Genomic DNA, 27,485 nt, shown 5'->3' on the forward strand with positions numbered 1-27,485 from the left:
AAAGGGAGTTAGATGTGAGAAGCTATATAGAGGAGTTTCAAAGACTATGTTTGAGGTCAAAGTTTGTGGAAGATGAGAACATAAAAGTTGCAAAATATCTCAATGGCTTGAGATGGAATATACAAGAAGAGTTGAGTTTGTTGTGTCCCAATACAGTGTAGAAGTGTTACCAACTGGCACTAAATGGAAGAGAAAAGTAGGATTAAGAAATGACAAAGCAATAGAGGCAGAGGTAGGGGAAGAGATGGTAGAGGCAATAGAGGCAATTTGGGTGGAAGAGGAGCTGATCAAAGGTCCCAAGGAGAGTCCAAACTTATAGAGAAAAGTGGGGATTCTAATAGAAAGAGTAGCTATAGAGGAAGGGGATCTAGCAACCCAAAAAGAGGTAGATCTAGTGGACCAGGAAGAGGGTCTTACTTCTCCACCATGAAGTGTTACAATTGCCAAAAGTTGGGTCATCCCACCTATAGATGCCCTGAGAAATCTTCTTCATTTCAAGGAGGTGAAAGAAGAGTGACATATGCGCAAGAAGACCTAGCAAGTGGTAAGACACAAGAAGTGAGTTTAGCTTCAGAAGATGGAGAAAGTTTAATGATGAGAAGAGTCTTGATCAAGGAGCCAACCAAAGAGGAACCAACTCAAAGAAGATCTTTATTTAGAATCGAGTGCAAGATCATGGGTAAAGTTTGCAGAGTGGTGATAGATTCAGGGTCTACTGACAATATTGTGACAGGGGAAGCAACAAATAAACTTAAATTGGAGAGAGTTCCACATAGTAGTCCATATAAGGTCACTTGGCTCAACAAGGAGCAGCATGTGGTGGTGAATGAACAAGCTTGGGTTGAGTTCACAATAGGGGTTATAAGGATAGAATCTTGTGTGATATACTCCCAATTGATGCTTGCCACCTACTTCTGGGTAGGCCATGGAAATTTGATAGAAAAGCCATTCATAATGGTGAGAAGAACTCTTATTTTTTTCAAAAAGATGGAGTCACATATAAAATTCAGTCCTTAAATGATGAAGGAGAGGGCAACAAGTCCAAAAACCCAAATGCCTTGTTGGTGAGTGAAAAAGAGTTCATAAACACTCTTGAAGAGGGTGAAGGAGTGGGATTTGCTCTCATAGTAAAACCAAAGGAAGAAAAGAAAGAAAAGAAGGTTCAAATACCTCATGAAGTGCAACAAATACTAGACAACTTTAAAGAAATCATAAGTGATGGAGCACCAACAACCCTACCACCTACTAGAGACATAAGCCATCAAATTGACTTCATTCCAGGAGCCTCATTACCCAACAATGCAGCATATAAGATGACCCCAGAACAGAATAAAGAAGTGGCTAGACAAATACAAGAGTTGTTAGATCAAGATTTAATAAGAAAGAGCATAAGTCCTTGTATCATACCTACAGTGTTAGCACCAAAGAAAGGAGGAACATGGAGGCTATGCACAGATTCAAGAGCCATTAACAAAATCACTATCAGATACAGATTCCCTATCCCAAGGATTGAAGATTTGATGGATTGCTTGGGAGGTGCAAAGTTTTTCAGAAAGATTGATCTCAATAGTGGTTACCACCAAATCAGGATAAAGGAAGGTGATGAGTGGAAAACAACCTTCAAAACTAATGAAGGACTTTATGAGTGGCTTGTTATGCCATTTGGTCTCACTAATGCTCCTAGTACATTCATGAGACTCATGAATGAAGTGCTTAAAGATTTTATTGGTAAATTTGTTGTTGTATACTTAGATGATATCTTGATTTTCAGTAGAATGAAAGATGAACATCTAAAGCATCTTAAATTTGTATTGCAACAATTTTATGATGAGAAACTAACAATAAACTTGGAGAAGTGTGAATTTATGAAGCAGGAACTAATCTTTCTTGGTTTTGTAGTTTCAGGTGGAGACTTGAAAATGGACACATCAAAGGTGGAAGCCATCACCAATTGGCCAACACCAAAAACAACAAGTGAAGTGCGAAGCTTTCATGGTTTGGCACAGTTCTACAGGAAGTTTATAAGGGGATTCAGTGAGATTTGTGCACCTATGCTAGATACTATTAAAGGTGGAGTCAAGACACAGTTTCAGTGGACCAAAGAAGCTAATAAGGGGTTTGAACTCTTGAAACAAAAGGTAGCTACACAACGAGTACTCATTCTTCCTAGTTTTGATAAGTTGTTCACTATTGAATGTGATGCAAGTAACATAGCAGTTGGTGTTGTTTTGAGTCAAGATAATAGACTAGTAGCTTTCTTTAGTGAAAATCTCAATGATGCAAAAAAGAAGTATTCATCCTATGATCTTGAATTGTATGCTCTTGTCCAAGCTCTTCGAAAATGGAGGCACTATTTGCTGCCCAAAGAGTTTGTTGTTTACACAGATAATCAAGCTCTTAGTGTTTTGAATTCACAAGATAAGTTGAGTCATAGACATGTTAAATGGGTTGAGTACTTGCAATCATATACATTTTTCATTAAGCATAAAAAGGGACAATGTAATAAAGTAGTAGATGCTTTGGGTAGAAGGCTACTAATAATGCAAGAAGTGCAAATTCAGAGTATTGGAGTTTCTTGCTTCAAGGATTTGTATCCAAATGATGAAGATTTTGCAGCCATTTACAAGGTTTGTCAAGAATTTCAAAACCATTTTCATAGTGAATATGTTGACTTTACCCTGCAAAATGGTTTGTTGTTTAGAGGTGGATAGTTGTGTGTTCCCAAAGGCTCAATGAGGGAAAATCTGATCCAAGAGAAGCACAATGGGTGTTTGAGTGGTCATTTTGGTCTAAACAAGACATTGGAACTTGTGCAACGTTTCTACTATTGGCCAAGAATGCAAAGGGATATCGGGAGTTATGTTGAGCAGTGTATGGTTTGCCAAAAGGAAAAAAGCACATCTACCAATGCTGGTATTTATCAACCATTACCCATTCCTACAAGGCCATGGGAATGTGTGAGTATGGATTTTGTGGCTGGTTTACCCAAAACAAAGCTTGGTTTTGATAGCATTTTTGTTGTTGTTGATAGATTCAGTAAAATGACACATTTTGTTCCTTGCAAAACTACTCATGATGCTAGTCACATTGCACATTTATTTTTCAAAGAGGTTATTCGAATCCATGGTTTTCCTATTAGTATTGTTTCAGATAGAGATGTCAAATTCCTTGGACATTTTTGGAAAACTCTTTGGAAAAGATTGGGTACTAACTTGTCTTTTGGTTCAACCTATCATCTCCAAACTGATGGCCAAACAGAGGTGGTCAATAGGACACTTGGTAACCTCTTAAGGTGTTTGACAAAAGATTATGGACAGAGTTGGGATCATATTCTTCACCAAGCAGAGTTTTCCTACAATGACAGTGTCAACAGGTCTACTGGTAAGAGTCCTTTTGAGATAGTGTATGGTATGCACCCAAGGGGTGTTATGGAGTTGAGAAAACTTGGTAATGTGCAACAAAGAAGTGGTCAAGTTGATGATGTAGCTCAGTCTATGAAGGAGGTTCATGATCAAGTAAAGCAAGCTCTCCAAGATGCCTCACAGAAGGTCAAAGCTAGTGTTGATGCAACAAGGAAAGATGTACAATTTTCAGTTGGTGACTTTGTGATGGCACACTTGAATAAGTCCAGAATTCAAAAAGGAATTCCCAACAAACTCCAAATGAGGAGGATAGGTCCTTGTAAATTTTTGGCTAAGTATGGCTCTAATGCTTATAAGATTGATTTGCCTAATGATGTTGCATTGTCTCCTATCTCCAATATTGCAGATTTGGTTGCATATAAAGGGCACATTCCCAAAGAGAATGAGAGAGTTTCAGATGTTCACAAATCACTTTCAAACCTGCCTCTTCCTTCTACACCCATGCCTCAAGCTGGAAAGGTTTTGGATTGTAGGATTCTCAAAAAGACTCGGCATCATGTCTATATGGAGCATTTAATCAAATGGAGGAACAAACCAAATTCTGAGGCTACTTGGGTACCTGAATTAGAAGTTCTTCAGTCTGGAATTGATCCCTCATTGGTTCCAAACTGAGTCACTTGACTTCTTTGTCTTTGGGGGAGTATGGTGCAGGAGCACCTAGTGAAGCTCATGGAGCACTTCATCAAATTTTGGTTTGAAATGGCCTATGTTGGTCTCAATTGAATAATGGAATTTTTGTATGTCCAAAGGGTGTGTTTAGTGTTTTTAAGTGTCCTTTTTGTCTTATTTTTATTGTTTGTTGAGTTTTTGGTCTATTTTTGACATTTTATGCTTTGTAAGCCTGGAATGGGCAAAATATGGAAAAATGGTCAAAACGCCTTATAAAGCCTTGTTAGGCATTGAAATATGTTTGTGTGGTTATAGTAAACCATTTCACATGGTGGGGTTAATTCTATTTGGCTCACAAGTAAAAAATGCTCATTGTACTAAAAATTGTAAGAGTTGTCAAGCAACATTTTGACAATTTTTGGAAAATTTGTAAAAATAAGGCAAAAGGTGGTTATTGGTCCGTACCTGGGCATGATTTGGGTGGTGAGTGTCTATTTAAATCCTCACACAACTTTTTATCAGGTTGGCATTCAAAAACAAGAAGAATTCAATACAAAAACTAAGAATTTTGTCACTTTTCTTGCATTTTTGCTCCATATGCTATAGCAGTCCATACTTCCTAGGCATTTGGCTATACAGTTTTCATTTGGGTAGTTGTGCCATGTTGTGTTAAATATTTTTCACCTAGGTTTGTGTGCTGGTGTGAAGTTTTAACATTGTATCAAAATTATTTTGTTTTAGCCCTGTTCTCGGTTGAGTAAGGGTTTGGCTTCAATAATGGAAGCAACTTGATTTTCTTTGGCTCTTTCTCCATGGATTTTGAGAGTCAAGTTGTTTTACATAGCCTTCTTGTATATACAAGTTGTTTTTTTAATGGAAATGACAAAGAAAATGGTTTTTGTTGCTTACTAGGCGAGCTCCTATAGCCTGGCTAGTGAATTTTCATGGTGTAAAACAAAGCTTCTTTGCAAACCCCCACTAAGTGGACCTCATTTTTGGTTTCCTAAGGTGGAATGAAGTTTGGACAGATATTTTAGACCAGATGGGAGGATGTTTCAATTAATAGTTTGTTGGAAATGCATTTTGAGTAGCCAAAGTGTTGAATACAATGGTTTTTTAGCACTTTTCCTTTGAAACTTGGTTGCACATCAAGTGTTTGTCTTTATGCTTGCGGGGCAGGAAGTTGGAAGGCTTCATAATGATGATACAGACCTTCTCAAAATATTTGGTGGTCTGAAGAAGAGTTTGGAATGGTGATAAGGTGTTTGAATACTCAAAACCCTTGAAAACCCTTGTTTTTAGGCACATTTATAGGACAACAGTTGTAAGGTCTTGTCAGACCTCCTAATAGCACAAAATTGAAAGATCTTCATAAAGGGTATCCATATATGCAAGGGTTTCATGAAGTGTTTTGGCAGTTTGTGGAGTTATAAGCATTTTAGCAGTTTTGGAGGGCTAATTGGGGTTCTTTCCTTGTAGCCCTGTTTTGAGCTTTTCTTCAAATTGAGTAAGAAGACAATTGAATAGATCACCAAACCAAGTTGAAATGAGACTAATAGGATGTTAGACAATGTAATAGACCTCATGCAACTCTTGGCGAGAGATTTTGGTGTTTGGAGCTAAGAAGCAAAGTTGCACTTTTGTGAATATTGAGAGCAAGTATGACTGAGGATAAGAACTAACATGGTAGGAAGATCTCAGGGTTGGTATGAAGCATAGAGAAGGAAAGACATCAAAGAATCAATACTTAAACAAGTGGAAAAACCTTCAACAATTACCTTTAAGGGAACTTGCAAACCATATTGATTACAAACACACAACTTGAGCCAATTTTTGAGTATCTCCCTATTAACACATTGGGTGCTAATTCTCAATCTATTGAATTTCAGGAAATCTATTGAAGCGGTTGAAAAGCTGTATAAATTTTTCTTGAGGTGGCCTGCTTCCACATAGATGTTCAAGGATCAAATTGATCATATTGAGTCTCAATTGGTTGAAATGGCTAAAGATTATAAAGTGTGTATGGTTATTTATGGCAAAGAAAGGGATAAGGCTCGAGAATTACACAATTAGTTATCTCTGAGAAGGAGACAGAGAGATGAGTTTATGAGGATGTTTGGAGAGCTGAGGGCTAACATGGAGTTAAAACTTGAATCTTCTTATTTGAGATTGTTGGTTGAATCAGAGAGTGTTGAGAAGGTTGCTAAAAACATAAATTATTTTGATGATGCAGTAAGTAAATGTATTGATTGTGAGAGTTAGAGTAGGATTATAGATGCTACTACTCATGCTTGGAAGGCCTCGGTGATCAAGCTAAAGAAACAATTCAAAGATATATGATCGGTTGATTTTGAGGGATTTTGGGATTGTGTGTTTTGGCCTTTGTCTTTGATGGCAAAGGCATAGAAAGATGCTGAAAAATGTTTTATTATATGTTTTGGTAATGTTATTGTTAAGGGGAGTTGTTATTGGTTACTTTTCCAAAGGCTCTTAATGTAAAAATATTTTTTATTCTTTGCCATCAATGACAAAGGGGGAGATTGTTACAAATGTGTGCTTTGTTGTCATTGATGTCAAACAGTATGGTCCAGATATATTCCGGTCTAGAAATTTGTTGTGTGGGATTCGACATTTGTTGTGTAGGATTTAGTGTTGTAGTATTTTGTTGAAGTATCTGCAGTTATGATTTTGTACCAGTTGTCATGATCATGTTTGTACCGAAGGTTGTTATGATTGGCTTTTGTGGATTGGATATAGACAACTGGTGTTGGCAGTTATTTTAGTTGATAATAGCTTGTTTGCGATGGTGAGAATAGTTGGAAGCTTTATCTGTATGGTCTAGGTGTTGCCTATTTTGATTTGGACTTTTTCAGTACATATGTTCCTTGGTCTAGTGATTCCATGTGATGCATTCTATTGGTTCGGTGTTGCTTGTTGGATGTTGGTTTAGGTCTAATTTATGTTCCATGTTTTATATTTTGGTTCGGTTGTATATCTTGAGTCGTAAATATGTGTACTTGTTACAATCTTTCTTTTGGCCAACTTGGTGAAATGTTTTTGTTCCGGTTTGGTACACACACACATATAATAGAGAGATGCATGTGTGTGAGATGTGAGTGAATTGAATTTGGTAGTGAGTATGTGTGACTTGATGTAAGGATGTCGATGTGATAATTTGTGTCGTTGTTCCAATAGAGAAATATCAATGAATGTAGATGTAGTAATTTGATATATCTGGTAGTCTGAATATTTCACTAAGGTCGGAGATTGTGCATTAACAGTGATTGTAATTAGCATATGGAGATGCTCTTATTCATACAATTCTTTTCTTGAAAGTTGTAAATCTTCTATTATAGTTAGCTTCAGGTTTGCAAGTCCTCTTTTGTATCTTACGCCATGAGAAGTTAGCCTTGGTCTACAAGTCCAGAGCAGTGTTCTCTCTCTCTTGTAATCATTTCTATATATAGTGGATTATCTTGTGAGTTAACACTCACCGTGGTTTTTCCCAGTTAGGGTTTTCCATGTATAAAATATTGGTGTTCTTGTGCGGATGTTTTCTAATGAACTGGTTCAATGCTTTTAATGTGCATATCTGGAATTAATTGGTTGACATAAATATGCAGTCCGAAATTTTAATTTATTCTAATTCACCCCCCCTTTGAGCATCTGGTGTGTGTTCAACACTATTTTTAGATATAAAACCTATATCTAATTCTAACTTTATTTTCTTATGGTAAAAATAATTCAAACTATAAATTTGCACTCAATTTTTTCTTAACGAACTTAAAGATAACTTCAAAATTAAAATAAGTTTGTAAAACTTATGCTCAAATTTGCATCTGTTTAATAATATTGATAAGGAATCGAAACTCAAAAGGATTTCTAATTAGCATTATGAGTTCACACTTTCACACTAGAAATTACCTTGCTTCGATATCGAGTAATTTAAGTTAACATTCATCCAAGATCATTGTTCATGGGTCAGGAGACCAGTAAAATCCATGTAAATTATTAAAACAATTCCTTACCAGACTTAAATTTCATGTATTTATACAACAATTTTCAATGATTTTTCCTTAAATCAGCTTGATGTTTAATATTAAAAAATTTGTACGTAATTTTACACTCGAAAAATACCATTTATTTTAAATTTTAAAAAACACCCTCCTACTCATATTTGATTTTTTTGATCAACATTACTACACCTAAAATTTAAAATTTCCTATCCAGACTTCCATTTTTAATAATAAATTCAACATTTCCTAACCAAAAATTTACCTTTCTAATGATTTCTAGCAATTCTTAACAAGCTTAATTATTTTATGCTTGATATCAGTTTAATTTCTTTTTCTTTTTACCTCTATCAAAAGGAAGTTTCTTCTCCTTTTCACAAAGCACAACATTGTATTGCTTCTTGAGTAGCTCATACTCATGTTCTAGTTGTTGCACGGTGTTCCATCTTGCTCTCCTATTCTGAAACTAAATGGCCAGTTGCCTGGGTTGAAGTCCTTTCCTCCAACTTACTCTCCACTTGAAAGTTCATCTCTGATGATTTTACTTACTGCAATTTCAACCTCTTCTTCTCCACATGTCACTTATTACACTCCTTATTTTTATTACACAAGTTTTTGTTTTCTACATACAAACTATTATTGTATAAATTCAAACCCCTACTGTAAAATGTCTTAGCAAATATAGTTGGTAGTAGTGATCTCTTATGTAATCCATCGTAATCCATCCACTACAAAACTATAGGTAAAAATTTATAAAGCCTCATTTAAGGAAAAAGGAAAGAAAACACCCATGTTTAGGGTATGAATCTTGAAAATGAAGGACATGTTCATTGAATATCTCAACAACAAACAAAACACATACCCACTTTGTATCTCTCTCTGCATATCATTATTCTCCTCCACCATCACATATAAAAAAAACATCCATGTTCGGGGTATGAATATTGAGAATGAAGGACATGTTCATTGAATATCTCAACAACAATCAAAAAATATACCCACTGTGTATCACTCTGTGCATATCATTATTCTCCTCCACCATCACATATAAAGAAAATGTCCATGTTCAGGGTATGAATCTTGAAAATGAATGACATGTTCATTGAATATCTCAACAACAATTAAAATAATTAAAACACTTACCCACTGTGTATCTCGCTTCTTCAATCGAAATAGTTCTAAGTTGATGAAAAGGTGCCAGTTTTGAATCATGACTGAGGCACATAACTAGGTTTACAACACTAGACCAGATATCTTTCATAGAGATAACACACTAGACCAACAAATTTGAAAAATATATAGCTCCATTTCCATAAAAGACACTACTTTCCCACTGAGTATGCTTTGAAATAGTTTGCATGTAGAGAACTAGGAACAATTTGCATGCAAAGAAATGGAATCATTTGGCATTACCAATTAAATGTGTATCACTATTCTTGATGACTTTGACAAGTTCATATTAGAAACAACACATAATTTGAATGGTTCTACTATAGAAATTTTACGTCTTGTTCTAACTTCCACTCCACCTATTGTAAACACTAACATACAAGGACAAGAAACCCCATCCCAGAAAATGGTTGCAAGGGTTGAATATGATTCTTCCTTACCACCTTGGTTTCTCTCAAACACTCCCAAGAGAAAGAAACAAGCCATCTCTCCAAATGGCTTTGACGTCAGCCAATTGGTTCCAGTAAAGCCCAAAACTACAAAGAAGGCCAAGAATATTTCTCGAGTCAAGGTGGATAAGTCCAAGAACAAGTATGTTGAGATCGTTGTGCCTCCTCCAAACACAAACATTGATAAAATCTAGCTTATAGATTATGTCATCAACATGATTGAATTGGGAAAACAAACTCACGAAGGTACTATAGAAGATGCTCAATCAACTTTTGATACACTTGTAGCCAAATATAATGAAGAGAAGATCAAGAAAGACAAACTTAAGGCACGAGTGGAACAACTCACTATGGTGCTCACAAAAATAACAAAGTCTTTAGAAATAATTGAGCCAACAACTTCATCAATTGATGAACAAGTGATAAAGCAAGAAAAATGAGTCACTTCTCAAAGTAGGGCAATTGGTGAATGGATGTATAGGATGCTAAGTCAGGGAACACATCTCTTGAGCTCTACAGTCATACTAATTAATAATCTGGAAAGTGTAAAGTCCGAAGTGGACAAATAACTAGATCTTCTCTCACAGGAATTGGAAACACAAGAAAAGAACTTTGATACTTGGTTGAAGCTAGAAGACTTTTATTTATAGGTCTTGATTGACAATGGTGTGCTTCCTAACTGCAACATGTATATTAAGCAACGATAGGTACTGGAACATCAGATGAATACCTTGGAGTTACTCATCAAAGATATGTGGAAGGCATAAAAGGAGTGTATAGATAAGAAGAAGGAAATTGTAGGGAAAATATCAAAGTTTCCATGCACACTCCTACTTGAAAATCAACAAAATTTTCATGTAGATTCAATCATCAAGGAATTCAGTTTACTTGTCAGTACAAAAGTTGATAAGGAGGATTTTTCCATATCCTCAATTGATAAACTAGTATATCTACAAGTCATTTTGGATAACTTAGGATCTCTCTAGAAGAAATACAAGAAATGTTATATTGGTTTGGGAGATTCTATTACATGGGTTAAGGTTATCACCAACCATACTCAAGGTACTGACGAGTCCCAGATGAAGATTGCTCTTAAAAAAATTGAAGGATTCTTGAAACAAGATTAGAATGAACAAGAAGTGTCATAGAACAATTAGTAAATTGTTTTCTAGTTTAGGTGCATTTTTATAGTTGACAATCGACACTTCAGGTGTCATTTTGTATATACATTTTTGCATGTAGGATTGCTCAAGTCTTAAGTCAAATAAGAATTTTCTTTTGAAAAAGTCATAGTTAGTTTTACTTTTCCTATTTTTGCCCATAGCCCCTCACCTATATATATAAGGGTGCTGATTGCAAATAATCATCTTTTAGAATTGCAACAAAACTTTGTTGAATTGTGTAGCATCTTGAGACTTTGTGCTTATTTTGCAAAACATCTTTTCAACTGAATAGAGGAGCAATTTTGCCTTCAAACTTTGAGTTGAAGCATTATTTCATTTATTCTTATGTCAATGCAATTATATGACCTTGAATTTTTTTGAAGTAAGTAGTTATTGTTGCGAGTTTTAAAAGAAGTGAATTTGATATCTACAAGTCTCCGAGCTATAATATCAAGTTTAGAAATTAGAAGTAAGAGTCAAGAGATAGGAAATTCTGACAAGTCTTTAAGCTACAAGTTTTCTCCCTCATATGTTTTAGGTGATATTATATCTAAAAATTCTTTGTGCTTCAATATAGTATTATCTTTGTTATTAGAATTAGATAAGAAGTCGTGGAACTCTTTGTGCTACATGAGTTCTTAAATTGTATAAATTGCATTGGTACATTGTTAGGTTGTTATTTAGCTCAACTTAACTCATTATCGATTATTATTGCTCATGCTATTTTCTTGAAAGTTTCAAGTTTTTAGATAAGTAGAACCCTTTATTCTGAAGAAAGAGAGTAAGGAAACATTCATTCTAAAAAAAATAGAATTGAATGATTGTAACACCCTTGGATAGAATAGATAGTTGATTTTAGAATAAATACTAGTTCCCTAAGTGGAAAGGCAGTAAGAAGGCAACCTCCCCTTTGTTAGGAGAGATTTAATCTCACACATTGTGGCTAAAACTCACATTCTGTAAACCTTTCCAGTTTACAAAATTTTCAACCAACAATTCATTCATTGTAATCATATTATTTTGTGCAACCAATAAAAAAAAAATAGTTTGTGTTTAACAAATTATCCTTAGTTGATCTCTTTTGTGTGACAGGTCTTTTGCTTGCAGATGATTCTTGGCTCCTATGGTTGTATCATCAACTTCTATATGGTATCAAAGTATATTTATTAACTTCTTTTCCATATTCTTGAGGGATCTATCCTTGAGATATTTTTCTATGCATATTGGGCTCAAACAGAGGTTGCCATCATGTTTGTAGTGTCCCAAAACTTATAGATCAACTGTTGTTTCCTCAAAATTTGAGCAATTGAAGTTTTAGGTCAATTTGGCTATGGGCACAAAAATCAGGGCAAAATCTAGAGCTCAACCAAAAAAGCTCACTTTGGAGCAAAATGAACATCACCATTGCGCTCAAAAGACACAAAAAACCTATGATTGATTGTCAAATCATCAAAATCTAAGCTAGACAAAATCAAGGCAAAATTATTTGAAGGGCTAAATTTTGTATAGACCGTATGGATCAATATGGTCATACATCTCTATTGTGCATCGTACCATCCTCCATCCTTAATCACACCATCATTGTAGGATCCCCCAAAAAAATTAAACAATTTTTTTGTGGATTTTAATTATTATTTTTTTTTGAAAAGGGCATATTTTTTTTTGGTTGTAGTTGTTTGTATGCCTATGCATGCAAGGTATGGACTTGCACATGCAAGCCCTTTCATAGTCTATATTACCTAGTGATGTCAACATTCAGTAGCACATCCTAAAATTAGTGACAACTCCTAAATTAGCGACCATTCGCTAAATTTAGCCATACCTTTTTTTTAGTAGAAAGAATATTCCAGTGGCAAGGCATCATAGTCCAATGAATTTTGACTTTTCAAGGGACCAAATTTTTTCTAACAGTGGAGATAATATTATTAGAATATTTTGCTAACATCAACATGACATCATGTTTATGATAGTAGTATGGATGCATATGCATTAAAGCCTCCAAACCCTAATCGACCTAGGTGTAGTTTTTTGGCCATAACTTAGACATACAGACTCAAAATTGCACAAATGAGATATCATCAGAAAGTTGGTTTCAACACTGATCTAGTTGTGCTATTAGTTTTTTTAGATCCTACTACAATTTCTTGTACCAGGCCTGCAAATTTAGATCTTCAATTTCACACTTCCAGGGTCATATCTTGCACACTCGGACTCCATTTTTTGCAAACCAAATATTGTTGGAAAGATGGTGGAATCCTCTACCCATATCTTATGGCAATAGTTCTAGAATTTGCACCAAGTACTCAATGGTCTCAATTTTTTTATTTCTTAATTTTGTCATTTCTCAGCTCTAAACTTTGCAAAAGGGTTGGTTTATGTTGTTGTTGGGGTAGGGGGAGGGTGTGAGAGGAGGGGGGGTGTAGAATCATCATCTTTTAGATTCTCATATTGATCTAGCCCTAGCCTAATCTAAAAACCAAATTCCAATGGTGGACCCTTCTATTGGGAAACTTACACCCCATAACTATTAAAGCTAAAAGAACCAAGCTGACTAGCTTGCTTCGATCTAAGGGTTTATGGTCTTGTTTAGATGAGACCCAAGGTGATCCCATAATATTGGGTTACACTTTTTGGCCAAACTTGACACAAAAAATCAACATTTTGCACTAGATCTTTACTCTCTAACACTTATAGCAGCTAAACCATTAAAAATTTGAAGATGAAGTAAACTATTGATTTGTGAGATTGTTCATATAGATTCTAGATATATTTTTAAAAAAATAATTAAAAATTAATTGTCCATATTGTTATGTAACTTTTAATAACTTAATATTTATAGTAATCAACATTTTTTAAAAGCAACATTTATGTTGTACTCCATAGCATTTTTTATAGGAAAAAGGAAATTCTAATTTTTAAAATATAGATTTGTCACATCAATATCTAGTGGATGGATATATTTTCATAATTTTTTGTTACATTTTTTTTTAGTTATTTATTGAAGTAAAAGTAATTGTAATTTGGACGTATGTGTATTTTGTAATGCATAACCTTTTTTGTATGCATTTGAATTAGCTTCTTCTTTTTGTGTTGAAATGATGATATCAATACCTAGGGAAAATATATTTTTTATAAATTTTTTCCCAATTTTTAAATTTTTCCACATGTGTGAAACACAATCCTTAATGCTCAATGAAAAACCTACATTCATAAGAAGTAAAACATAAATATATTAATGAAATTAAATCTATTAAAAATTATACTTTTTGGAAAGCTTATAATAAGGAATACATATTTAAAAAACAAAAGTTGTAAAGGAATTCATTTAACCCTTGAAAAGATGATGTTAAAGTGGTTTTTTATGAGCATTTTGATAGGTGTGAAGGAGACTCCATTTCAGGTATGATTTAAGAGTAGAGAGATTCTATCCAAGGGATTTTGATCTAAGAGGCTTTGATCTAACTCTTTTCAATTAATTACTTCAAATGGGTCCTCTCAAGGCATAAATCATTATATTTTTCTTTAAAATGTATGATTTCAGCAAAAATCAGGATGTACGAAAAAGTGTAACCTAGTATTGTGGGTTCATCCCCTAACCTAGTTTGACTTGTTAGTTTGAGATCATTCAATGTAGGAATAAGATGGATGAGGCCATGGGTTAGATTAGCCTACATGTTATAGGTAGTCTCCAATTTCATATTGATTCCTACACCACTCCCAGGGCTATGTGGCTCAAATTTGAGCAATTTTTTTTGGGGTATTAATGAGTTCTATGCACTTTAGCTTGAGACATATTTGACATCATTTGTACATGTTTCCTTTCCCTCCATTGACAACTTTCTAGTGAATTTCAAATCTATCAAATCATTGCTATACGATTGTGGCAAGGAGAAGACTAACAAAGAGTGCATCTTTTTTATTTTGTTACAGCTTCAAGGCCAATTTCAGTTATTAGCTTCCTCATTTTATTCCATCATGGATGCTTTGAGTATCGCCTTCACTATGCCTTCATTTGAGGTTTTTTGTGAGCACCCGACATGGGAACATGCCAAGTTGTCCTAGCTTGATTCGGTTTTTGGTTTTGAATCCCAAGTGTTGGTTGCTTAGACTTCTACATCTAAAGGAAAACAAAAGAAGAAGCAGAAGAACAAAGGTTCACAGTCTACTTAGCCAACTTCAAAGTCTCATGTACAAGATTTAGATTCTTCCACCTCTTCTAAGAGGTCTTCATCCAAGAAGGACATGCCTAAGTGTGCTTATTGCACCAAGATATAACATGATGAGAATTGCTATTATGCAAAACAAATTGATGAGCTAAAAGATCTTCTTCAAAGAAATCATAAATTCAACTACTTTCATCTAGCATATCCTCTTCTACCACTTCAAGACCTGCATATTCTGGGTCATCTTCTAGGGTATGTGGTAAAGACAAGATGAAAGGTCATGCTATATTTGCATCAACACTCCTTTAATATAACAAAAGGCTTCTTAATTCAATTACCTCTCATCATATGGCATCATTTGAGGGTATGTTCTCTTTTTTTTTTATCATCGTGCATTTTCATAGATTTTAATGGGTAATAACACTTACATGAGTGTTACTAGGAGTGGTTCTATTGAGGTCAAGATGATGACACATTCAATGATGTTCTTTGTGTCCCTTCATTATCTTCCAACCTCCTTTCCATCTACCATATTACTAATAGCGGGACAAGCAAGACAATTGAGTTCACCCTTGATTCAATGCTCATTAGAGATTTGCATAGTACAAAGCTTATTTTAATTAACAATGTTGATCATGCATCTCGCTTATCTAAGTTCTCACATTTTGCTTCCATTAAGCATGCAGTTCCATTGACTGGTACAAATTCTCACACATCGAGAGTAGATCAAGTATCTGAAGAGAGGTTTGGTCACTTGAACCTATGTGTGTTTCAATCATCCACAATGGTTCTTAAGACTTGTGTTGAGCCTCCTCCACCTCCTACTTCTTCAAAGATCAGTTTAGTTTAGTAGGTTGATTGTTCCCTTCGAATTTCAACAGAGCGGGATGAGTACTTTCTAGATATTGCAACATTATTTGATACATCACACACTCTAGACACTCCAGGGACATGATTGAGGATATTCGATTCCTCATTGATGGAAACTTGAGAATTCATGTCATCCCATCATTAGTGCCTTCAAAGGTTGTTCATTAGGTATCTTGGTAGTTGCTTGGATTTGCTTCAGTTGATTTGGCATGTTGTGATTTAGATATGTGGACAGTTGAGTAGTCTTCCATGTCACACATCTTTATCCTATTACTTTCATCCCCTTTCATGGAGTTGCTTCTACCTTGGCCATTTGATTTATTTTTTCCTAAAGGGATGAACGTGATTTGCCACTCTTGGATCTTAATCAACATTCGTCCTCGAACCTTCATCTTCAACATTGGAGCTTCTCTCTTATGAGGGGATACATTGTCTCTTGTTTTCTCTCTTATGGGGGGATATTGAATTTACTTATGTGATCGATTCAATACTTGGGGGGACATCTTGAGTCGTTCATTCTTGTCACATGTACCTCTTTTGGAGAGGAGTTTTCTCCTATTGGGTTTTTCTCCTTTTCTCCGTTTGTGAGAGTTGCATTGCTTTGCATTGGTTTGTACACGAGTACCTAATTAGGTCTTTGTTGTTGAGACTCATTCATACATGCATTTCACATTCTTCATTAACTCTTTAGCTATTCCCTAAGTTAATCTTAAGTGGGGTGTTGGAGTGATTATGAGACTTTATCTAATTATTCATGGACTGGATCATTTAATTACTTTTTCACTTAAGCTAAACTTAGGTGCATTTTGCTTTTATTTAATTAGGCTAATAATAGCTTAAGTTGTCTCATTCATTATGATCAAGTGCCACTTGGTGCTAGCTAATTTAATCTAGCATTAGTGTTTTGCATCTAGGGTTTCATTCATCCTTTAACAAAGATTTATTTATTCATCGTAATCACATTCTTTTGTGCAATCAATACAAAATTCTCAAGTTGTGTTGAGCAAATTATCTTGGTTCGATCTCTTTTATGTTACAAGTGCTTTGCTTGTAGATGATTCTTGACTCTTGTCGGTCTATCATCAACTTCTACATCAATAATATAGAAAGAATAGTATAACTATAACTTACTAATTATGATACAAATTTGTTGGTAGAGGTTTACATACTCAATGGTTTGAAAAACTAGTTTGATGGCATGGGATTTCATAAAACTTATTTTATGATTATTGCTCATTTAGGTAGAATTTTTGCATATGGAGTTGTATATGTACAATCTCCAACATTCTTTATACAATAGAGCAACGCAATGGATAGAAGGATGATTGGACACTTTTTTATAGCCACAACAAGCATGCAAATATTTATCAAATCACGTCTATTCTAGTGCTAGTATCCATACAATGAAAAATTTGTCCAACAACCAAAATAATAATTAGAAATAAAAGCGGTATAATATTATTATAAAGAATAAGTGTTGGTATTGTTTTTGTTCTTTCTATAATTGTTGCATTAGTGACAAAAATGAAAATGCTTCAAACAACAAAAGAATATGGATTGGTAGACATACACCAAGTGACAATTCCACTAAACATTTGTTTTGGTCGCTTCCACAATACATTCTATTTGGTAATGTTGATGTATTTGCAACTTGCACAAGTTTTTTACAATCAAGTGAGGAGCTTGGTAATTGCCTTATATTGGAGCATGCAAATTCTTGAGCAACATTCTTATTTCTATTGTTGGGAACTTACTATTAAAGAGTGTACAAACCCTTAAATCTCTAAAATATGAAAATATTCTAAAATTATTGGAAAAACTATATCCAACCAAGACATTTGAGCTACAATGTATGTATTTTTAATAGCTAATAACATAACCAATACCTATGTACAATGCCTATCCATCCATGTTGAAAATATACATGTAAATGCCCCTAAATGGCTATGCCCAACTCCTATTTGCCCTTGCCTAACTCCTATCCAACTTTAGTCGATCCTAGCAATCTCATTTTCAACAAAAAGCCTCTTAACCCTATCGTGATGGCTTGCATGCTATTCCTCTTCTTTCTAAGATGAATAAAGATTTTTTTCAAGGCAATGTCGAGGCATACCATGCTTCATTAATGGTACGATCATTCCTTGTCTTACCCATGCCATTCTTTTGTGTTTAAGGTTGTCTCCTAGCCATGCCAAGTATATGCAATCCTCTATTAATGCCTTTTACTTCTTTCTACTTAGTCTTTGGCAAAAGTAACACAACCCTTCCTTTTTTCCCCAATTTCATTTAATTTTTATTTATTTATTTATTTATTTTTTAATATATATTTTTTATCATTATTGTTAATATATATATATATATATATATATATATATATATGGTTTTTTTACATTATTGATATTTTGTTCTTTTTTTTTTTAATTTGTTTTCTACCTCTGAGAATTGATCCCACCAAAGGTGTCGATCCATAGAATATGGTTTTCCATATAGTCAAACTAATGAATTAACTAGCTCACTACCAATAAATTCTTATATAATTCTCAAACGAGGTAGACGGCATAATGGATAATCACTCCTAAGTGTGAATTACTAAGAGTCAAAGTCACAACACATATCTAGTGGGATACTCATAGTTATGTGATTTCAAATATGCAAGGCACATTTAAATAGCATTGAGATTGTTCTTAAAATAAATTTGCATACAAAACCTCTCATGTTTCTCATGCACATCACCACAAAAACAAAAACATTAGTATCCAATTAGTTCAAAATAATACACATATAAATACATGATCATATCAACTCAACTACAATGAAAACTAATTAATTCATAACATTTTTAGTTTACTCTGAAATATAACAATTAATGATCAGAATTTACTCCATTAAACATTGAATCCATACAATTATTCACAATCTTAATCCAAATTATATCAAGACATCAAGTGTTTATTAAAAAAAAGGAATATAAATTTTTTGAGAGTATGATATTATTGAAATTCCAATTTAACCCAATCAATAGGAAGCTCAATTATAATCAACGTGGAAAGAGAGAGAAACTAATAGATCCATTCATGGTTGAGGAAGAAGCTCCTGAAGTTGAAGATGAAGTTCCAGAAATTAATGTGGAAGGCATAGAAGTCAAGTCTGTTTGGAAATCCAATAAAATTGGTGGAGTGGGCACAGCTGAAATTTCGAAATCATATGTTAACATTGACAAAACATCAGACATAGACGGTCTCTTGGTAGGAGAGGCTTGAGTGCAAAGAAGAGCAATGTATATGACTCTTAATATTTGCCTTTGTTCGTTTTCAGGCAGAGTCTCCAACTTCAGTTTTGGATCAGCAATGCTCAAGCTCTCATTTCTTTCATACGAATTCCAAGCCTGCAGCAATCAAAAGTAGATTTAAGATCACCTAGCAATATTGCAAATGAAATGAAATTGATTTTTTAATTTTCTAAATTGCCCGGGTAAACCTATAGGAAGATCATTGGCAAGTCAAAATTATATACAAAATTTTCAATTTGCAGATTTCACTTTAAGAGGTGTCTGAAATTGAGTTTCAAGTTCTAAAAATCTGTAAACACAACTACTTTCTTGGGAGACAGGCTCAGCAGTATGTAATCAAATTCTGTGTATCCTTTGTAATCAAGGAGAAATTCAAGAATAAAATGTGCAATTTTGAGCTGTGTCAATTAAGTTAATTTATATTGAAACATAATTTATTTAAAAGTATTTATTATCTTTCATGATCTAGTTGGCTCTGATTGCTATAATCTACCATAGCTTCTAGGAGGGCATCATCAATTCACAGAGTTTCTTTTACAATGATACCTTTTTCGCTTACAATGTTTTCATATAAACTATTTTATTATAGAGTCGATTAGTTCTTTCATGTTTTTGATATATATATATTTTTTTTTTTTGTAATTTGGACGTGTCCCCACGACCCAGCATGGTCAGACTTGTGGGCAAGTTGAGGTGAGATTAGTCTTTGAAGATGACGATAGCCATCCATAAGATGGTGCCATCAGGTGAACTGAGGTGGAGTTGAATTTGGGACGTCATGGACCTAGACTGGATGCCTTTATCCAACTGCACCACCCCTTGGGACTGCTTTTGATATGCATTTTTTTAATAATATATTAAATTGTAATATATATTTTTTTTAATTGAAAGGTTTTATATCAATTCAATTGATTTTTTGCAGTTTTATGTAAGAGTAAAAGTCTAAGTTCATACATCTTCAGTCGAGTCAAAATTGAAAGCTGTCTATTCTCTCAAAATTATCAAAGACATGATCCCTACCTTAACTCTTATTTATTACACCTCTGAATTTTTTTTTGACCTTGGTGAATGGTGTAATAAGAAATATGCCTTCCCCTTTACCAACTATATCCAATAAATTAAAATAATCTTTTGATATTAAATAATATTCAATCAATTAAACAGCTTTCATTTGGCATGACTCAAATGATACAGCCGAAAAATTACAATGAAAATGTAATTAGACATCTGGAGTTGCCTGAAGTACTCAATTGAGCACTCAAAAATTGAATATATTATTAAATTACACTATCTGGTAGCTTCTTTCTTGAATAAACTTCTCTCCTAAATACCTAAATAGGATATTGTAGCCCAGCGGTTCAACAGATTTGTGTGTTCCATCCCCAGAATTACAGCAACATCTGCCCTTAAGCAGATCAATCTCTAAATGGCATTACTACACTCATCATACTCCAAGATGATCAACATTGGATTGTACTCTTTTAGTTACCTACTTTGAAACTTCTACATTTTCTTTTACAGATCACTAGAATCACTTTGAGCAGTCCTCTTCGCTGTACAAATCTGGGTCTACTTGTATGGTCACCCTGGCCTATTTTAGCTATTTACATTCATTAATATATCTTTATATGGAAATTAAAATTATGATTTGATATTACATTTTGGCTCAAATTTTATGTCATTTTGCCTCCAATCGACTGAAATTCTACAAAATGTCCACTAGATTAGCTATAAACATCATTTCATTTCATATATTTTTGCATAAATTTAAGAAACATACATACCCACTGCAAAAGAATCTCCATGGGGTGCGGAAGTCCAGTATTGTTGCACTTCTTGCCACTTACAACCTCTAGAACAACTACTCCATAGCTATAAACATCTGCTTTTTGTGTCAATTGCCCATGCACAGCATATTCAGGAGCAGTATATCCACTGTGGTTAATAAAGAAAAGTGAGTTGCTTGATTCTGTAATACTGAAGTGCTGCAATGCTAACTTATGTCAATAATTAAAAAACAGAAATTTTACTATAGTCCACAAATGGCTAAAGAAGGTAAAAGATTCAGTAAAAGTACTACTAGTTTAGAATAGACAAGAGAAGGACTCAATGCATCTTCAAACAAAAGTTGATGAGTTTAGCAAATGGCCTACATGGTTCCGCCCACTCTGGTTGTAAGATGTGTTTTATCTTCTGGGAAAATTTTTGCTAGTCCAAAATCTGCTATTTTCGGTTGCAGGTTTTCATCCAGAAGGATATTGAAAGTTTTGATGTCTCTGTGTACAATGGGAGCGTGAGAATGTTCATGTAAATATACAAGACCGCAAGCTGTGCCTGTAATTATTTCGAAACGTTCTTTCCATTTGAGAAAAATTCCCTCCTCCCCTGTTTGTTTCCAGAGTTGCAGTTGAAAGTTAGGAAGTATTAAGTTTGCAAATCAAATTTTTAATGGAGTGAATTGAACTAATTACCAAACAAATGCTTGTCAAGGCTCCTGTTTGGCATAAATTCATAAACTAGAAATCGTTCCTCTCCCTTATTGCAACATCCAAGCAAGCGGATGAGATTCCTGTGAAGAAATCCGCTTACAATCTTCACTTCTGTAAGGAACTCTTCCATAGCTTGTGATGATCGCGTTACAAAGAGCTTCTTAACAGCAATCTCTTTTCCATCTGCAAGTATCCCCTGCAAAGAAGTTCACGGTATTCGGTAAAACATCTTCAAAACAACCTAGCAATCTGAAGAAGCAGATGGAAGAACATTGAATATCATAAAATGTCAGTGAAGTATGTGCATTCTACGTAATCAAGGAAAAGTGACTGTAAAACACCGGAGGATTTACTGCCCTAGAAGAAAAAGAAAGAAGGGAAAGAAGGGAACTGTAGTTTGTTATTGAAGTTGAATGGTTCTAAATGAATCTACTCAGAATTGAAGTTTTGTTAAGTTTCTGATATCATAAGGAACCAGGCTGATATTGTATCCTGTATGAATTTGACAGAATAAATACATCAGTCCTTAATTTTATAATTGAAAAGGTTTCAACCTAGAGCTTGTGCTCTCTTAATAAATAATAAAAAAATAATCTTATAAATAATATAAAATACTCCATTGAAAAACAAAACAAAAATGAAAACACAATAAGCTAACAGAATACAACCCAGAGCAAGTAGATGAAAAGCAAAATTAACCCTATTAGGCAGTCTTCTGTACTTGCCATCCCGACAGCTAGTGGTAATTTAAAAAATTAATCATTTTTTTTTCATATTTTATATAGTTTTATGGTACTCTCACAGTGAATGCACGAAGTTGTTATTTATGCAGTCTAAGAAAATGGTGAAAAAAGTGTTCCAGATATCTGTACTGACCACGCAATATTTTACCTTATATACTTCACCAGAACCTCCTTCCCCAAGTTTGTTTGCAGGACAGAAGCCTTTAGTTGCTTCATGAAGAACTTCGTAACAGTAATTGAAATTAATAATTGCAGGTTCTTTTTCCTCAACACCTAAATTTCCACTTCCAAAATGTTAGAGCTGATATACATGTCAAATAGTAACTAATGATCTGATAGATTTTCAAATGCGTACATACCTATAGCTGTATCTGGTTTATCTCTTCGTTGCTGTCTGATGCAAAACCTCCAGTAAAATAAAAAGACTATACATAGGAGAGCTGCTCCTCCTGTACTTTCTAACAATATGGGTATTAGTTCCTTGGGTTTCCTTCTTCCTCCGGAGGATATTGATGTTGTGTCACATGCTAGATCTGGTCCAGGGTCTACTCCAAGTTGATGACAGTATGATATGTAGGAATCAACCCTGTGAGAAATATCCCCGGGTCGATCACATGCCGTACTATCTAGACCTTTTACAGTTTCTATGAAGCCCTGTCCGAAAACAATAGCATTGTGACAGTCAGTATTGATCATCCAATACCAGAGGGAAGCCTCAAAGGAGATTGTTGAGTTGGTGGATACAAGGTCTGGTTGGTTTAGTAAGTCCAAATTGAGGTAAGTCCCTGCAGGTCCATAGTTGTAGTTCCTGTACAAAGATAATTAGTAATAAGGTCAATATTACAAGAGTTGGAGCTTTCAATCTCGTATGCAATTTTTTCAACATGTAAAAGGATCCAAGTTCAAATTCCTACAGTGGTGTGTGGATATTTCCTTGTAAACTAGTTTGATCTTTTGGTGTGGATTTACATTTAAACTTACAAATTATGATTGATTCCTAACGAATATAATAGAGAAATCTAAGTTTATAATCCATATAAATCTATTGTTCTCTGAAAGTCTCAGCGCAACCATACAAAATATTGTCATGGTGAGCACGTATGTTGGATAACACCTTCTATGTAGAGAGTTGTGTATTTTAAGAGTGAGGAAAGTTTTTGGGTAGATAATTGAAATCTTGGCAAAGAAACAATAAGAAAGCTAGATGTTTAAACCATCATTATTTATATACAGAAAACTGGAATTCATGTAAATAAGAGCAAAAATTTAAGTATAGACAAAACTGCCTGTGCAAGTCGCATGTCATTGGACTCTGATTGCACCCAGCATATCAAAAGCTTAAGCATAATAATGTTTTAACTTGGTCAGAAAAGATATGGTAGTTCCATTATCCTGTGATATGAGGGTTGCAAGATTTTTCTTCCAATCTATAATACGATGAAGGGGGCTTCCAACAAAAGTTTGGTTGATTGAAAAATTTAGGAGTTTTTTAACGATTTGGTAGTTGCATAATTTTATATGAGCAGTTAATGCTACACATGTTAGATGAGAATTTTTAAGAAAGCTGGCGATCTTCGAAAATTTGCAATTCCCCAAAAATTTCGATAAAATCTATAAGGTACTTCTAATAATATCAGCTGGATAAAAATCTCCAAAATTAGTGGAAAAATTCACCAGCCCCGTAAAATCTTAAAGATTTAAAAATAAAAACTTTTATATTTCAAGATAAGATTCTAATCTATTAAATAAGAATTTTTTACAATACTATGGAACCTCTTGTTCCATAATTCCAGATCCTGAAGGTCCTTATATGGAGCACCCATAAAGCTAGTGAAAATTCTATCTAGGTTTTACCTATTTAGATGACAAATGTTAAATTCAATCTATCTTATGTATATATAAATCCATCTTATCATTTGCTACTAGATAATGTTTTTGATTAGGCAAGCAAGGATTTTGAAAGAGCCTAGACCCTTGTACAAAAAAAAAAGATTAAGCAATAAGCACTATACAACAAAAAGGGACAATTAAGAAAAACAACCAAAGATCAACAAAAGTCATCAAACTTTACAAACAACCAATCCAAAGTCAGGGTGGTTTAGAGCCAAATTGCTTCAAAGATTTTTGTTTCATAGTGCACAAGTTAACTAGCTCTAAGCTTCTTTTCTTGACACAAGGAGAAAGAAAACAAGCAGTCAACCTTGAATCCAAAGAAGAATTGTCCATCTCACTGCAGTTAACACTAACAGGGACTTTCCCTTTAGTTTCAACCTTTTGAGCATCCTTATCATTACTACAATCTTCAATAACTTGACCCTTTTTTCTCCAAACAGGTTGACTTTTCTTGTTTCTAGAGCAATAAACACTATAGTGACCCACTTTACAATAATAATGACACACAACAGAAGAGTCTTCAAAAACAATCTGCTGCACCCAAACTTCATATTTGGAGGAAAGGGTAATTTGAGAAGGGAGCTCCTTGCTTTTCTCAATAAACACACAAAAAGGAGCAAGATCAAACGCTTCTAAAGTTTTGTGACTGAATCAGCCTTAAAATACTGTCAAAAAGTATTTATGATGAGTAAGAACTTCCTCATCCAGAAATTCCAAAAGAAGTTCTGATAATTGAACCCACACAAATAACTTACTAATATCATCACTCATAAGATTAAAACCAGAAACCCAATTTTTTTTTTAAAAAACCCATTTTACCCGAGAAACCAAAGATCATCTAAAAGGATCCTGCAATAATCATTCAGATTTGAAACAATCTCCACCTTACCTCTTAGGTTCCACTTCCATCTCATCCATCTTTCGGTTGGGATGATTTCCGCAGAACTTCCTAACAAGCGAGTTACAAAAACACGCTGCGTTTTGCTGAAAAGCGAATCTGGGATAGCAATTTCCATCCCTTCCATCTCAGCCTGCTCAGGAACAGCAGATTCAGGGATAACAAGTTCCATCCCAACCACATCGTCCTGCACAAGAGCAACAGTCTCCAAGCACAAAGACAACTCAGCAGGAGCAGTAGTCACACAGCCAACACTGGGAGAGGAACTCCCAAGAAAATCCTCCATACCAACAGTTTTTAAAGGCACAGGACAACACACCCATAAAAACATTGTCGTCTTGCAAGGGAGAAACACATTCCCCAGCAACCATGGAAGTCCTTGCATGGAGCAGTAGGGGAGACCGCTTCACGCACCACCACGGGGTCAATGGGTGTCGGGGGAAGAAAGTCCCTTCAAAGAGTGAGATCAAGGTCAGCCACCTTAGACAACGCTGGTTCCCCTTTAAATTTGAGAATTTTGGATCAAGTTGAGTAGTTTTTCTTCCGGTTGGATGTTTTTAAGATTAGAATTTCTGGCTTTCCAGAATGCATACATCACTACTTTCATAACTGATTTGATTTTATGTTAATAGTGGCAAATAATCAAATGGACTGTAAAAGCAAGAAAACTCGCCAGGTTAATTGTAATGGACCACGCCCATGATAACTCCTTCCGTCAGCACAGGGATACAGAGTATTCGTCTCATTACAGTCTGTCATACTTGAATGGCTTGAATTGATTGCATTGATATAGCAGAAATCTGTGATCAAGAGTTCAGAGTCAACAAGATTGGAGCGAAATAGAAGCTTAGCAACCTAGTTTTAAAAGTACTTCAGCCTAATCAAAGGATGTTTACTTAACCAAAAAATACATGATCAGCAAAACTGAAAAAAATGTTAGTTCGATCACCTCCAATCAGGAAAACTACATTAGCTAAAAATGCTGCCACTTCTCTTCTGGCAATCTCTGTTGATCCTGTGCTTCCAAAAGCAGGAAAGCTATTTGCTGCAGTTATAAATGAATCAAATGTATAGAAATCCTTTCCCTCACACTTGTCAGGGGCACGAGACAGAATACTGTTAAAAAGATCTTTTGTCTTGGTCTCATTAAGAACATTAGATGCCCCTGAGCGGCCAAAAGAATTCTCAGCAGTGCATGGACCTTCCCTGCAACCTTCTCCACAGTAGGCTTTGCTGGTTCCACAGTAGCCATACTGGCTACAACAAAGATCACTGGAACACCCACAATTTTGACCGCATGCCACCTCCAGTAAATCCCATAATAATAAGGTATAAAACCACTTGAGTGAGATTCCAGCAGAGATCTTCATTATCTATAATGAAATATATAAATTCTAATCTATTTTGTACTTAACTGTGTTCGTATTCAAAAATAAGCTTGGGTATTTAAGTCTAAAATATGGCATTCATGTCCTCAACTTAAAGTTCAACTAAATGAATTTGATTGCAACAGCTAAAATTCTGTGCAACAGGTAAAATAAGAGCTGGTAATATGAGACTTTTAATCTGAAAACACCTGCTTTCAAGATCTAACACCATTAGTCCATTTGCCTTTTCCACACAAAAAGTATAAAATAATGGTTCTGTTTCTTATCCACAGAAAAATGTAAATAATCGTAATATTTTAAAAAAGAGAAAAATAATATCAGCCGCTAAACAATATTAAGAAGAGCCCACAGTCGTTGCGTGAAACATGTGGGACTTCCTTTTCCGATTAGGTGCGGGGAAAAAAACAAAGAAGAACATTCAGCTGACACGTAGCAACATAAATGTTCTTAGAGTTTCTGCTTTTTAGATTTAGCAAAATTCTATTTTATTGGTATTTTAAAAGAAAGTGGTTCAGAATAATCTATGAGGTTTTATATTAAATACACAGAAAACAATGAGAGAGAATTACATTACCAATAACACAAATGATTGCAATCGAGAAGCCAACAGGTATTTTTAATCAGGACTGTAAATAGACAATAAATATGAAAGAAACACAAGCTAGGTTAGGAAGGGCACATTATTGTTGGAAAAGTCCATCAACAAAAGGTTATAAGGAGCCTCTTTCAATTATAGTTGTGAATAATGGTATCAATTCATTAATAAGTATGTTAATGTTATCACTACCATAGAATTGTAGGGCAAAATGTCTATTAATTAACCGGTTCATTAATAAGCTCTTATAGAATTGTAGGGGCCCCTCCCCCATAGAATTATAGGGCAAGCAGCTTGCTAGAGTAACTAATTATAGTTGTTAGAATTAGTT

The 27,485-nt window shown here is 34.5% G+C and overlaps 1 protein-coding gene across 4 annotated transcripts; it reads right to left on the reverse strand.

Annotated features, from left to right (window-relative positions):
- Nucleotides 1–18,807: 18,807 nt before the first annotated feature.
- Nucleotides 18,808–26,777, reverse strand: LOC131067746 (cold-responsive protein kinase 1). 4 transcript variants are annotated; one of them, XM_058002875.2, is made up of 8 exons: nt 26,121–26,774; nt 25,845–25,971; nt 22,740–23,188; nt 22,529–22,653; nt 21,620–21,833; nt 21,302–21,533; nt 20,933–21,083; nt 18,808–19,244 (listed from the first exon to the last, which is right to left on the reverse strand). In XM_058002875.2, the coding sequence occupies exons 1-8, from the start codon at nt 26,539–26,541 to the stop codon at nt 18,897–18,899; spliced, it is 2,067 nt and encodes a 688-aa protein (XP_057858858.1). In that variant the 5' UTR covers nt 26,542–26,774; the 3' UTR covers nt 18,808–18,896. The 4 variants fall into 4 exon arrangements, 3 of the variants coding, with proteins under 3 accessions (XP_057858858.1, XP_057858878.1, XP_057858869.1); XM_058002895.1 differs by lacking the exon at nt 26,121–26,774 and adding an exon at nt 25,163–25,358 and having other exon boundaries at nt 25,491–25,968; XR_009111870.2 differs by having other exon boundaries at nt 19,106–19,244; nt 20,933–21,133; nt 26,121–26,777.
- Between the last annotated feature and the right edge of the window lie 708 nt (nt 26,778–27,485).

This window comes from Cryptomeria japonica, chromosome 5 (assembly GCF_030272615.1).
Source record: "Cryptomeria japonica chromosome 5, Sugi_1.0, whole genome shotgun sequence".
Taxonomy (NCBI): Eukaryota; Viridiplantae; Streptophyta; class Pinopsida; order Cupressales; family Cupressaceae; genus Cryptomeria; species Cryptomeria japonica.

Coding starts and splice junctions, on each gene's coding strand:
- LOC131067746 (XM_058002875.2), bottom strand. CDS start 26,541: ATGAAGATCTCTGCTGGAATCTCACTCAAGTGGTTTTATACCTTATTA. Junction 21,084..21,301: donor ACCAGAGTGGGCGGAACCAT/GTAGGCCATTTG, acceptor TATTAACCACAG/TGGATATACTGCTCCTGAAT. Junction 19,245..20,932: donor TGGAGATTCTTTTGCAGTGG/GTATGTATGTTT, acceptor TGATTGCTGCAG/GCTTGGAATTCGTATGAAAG.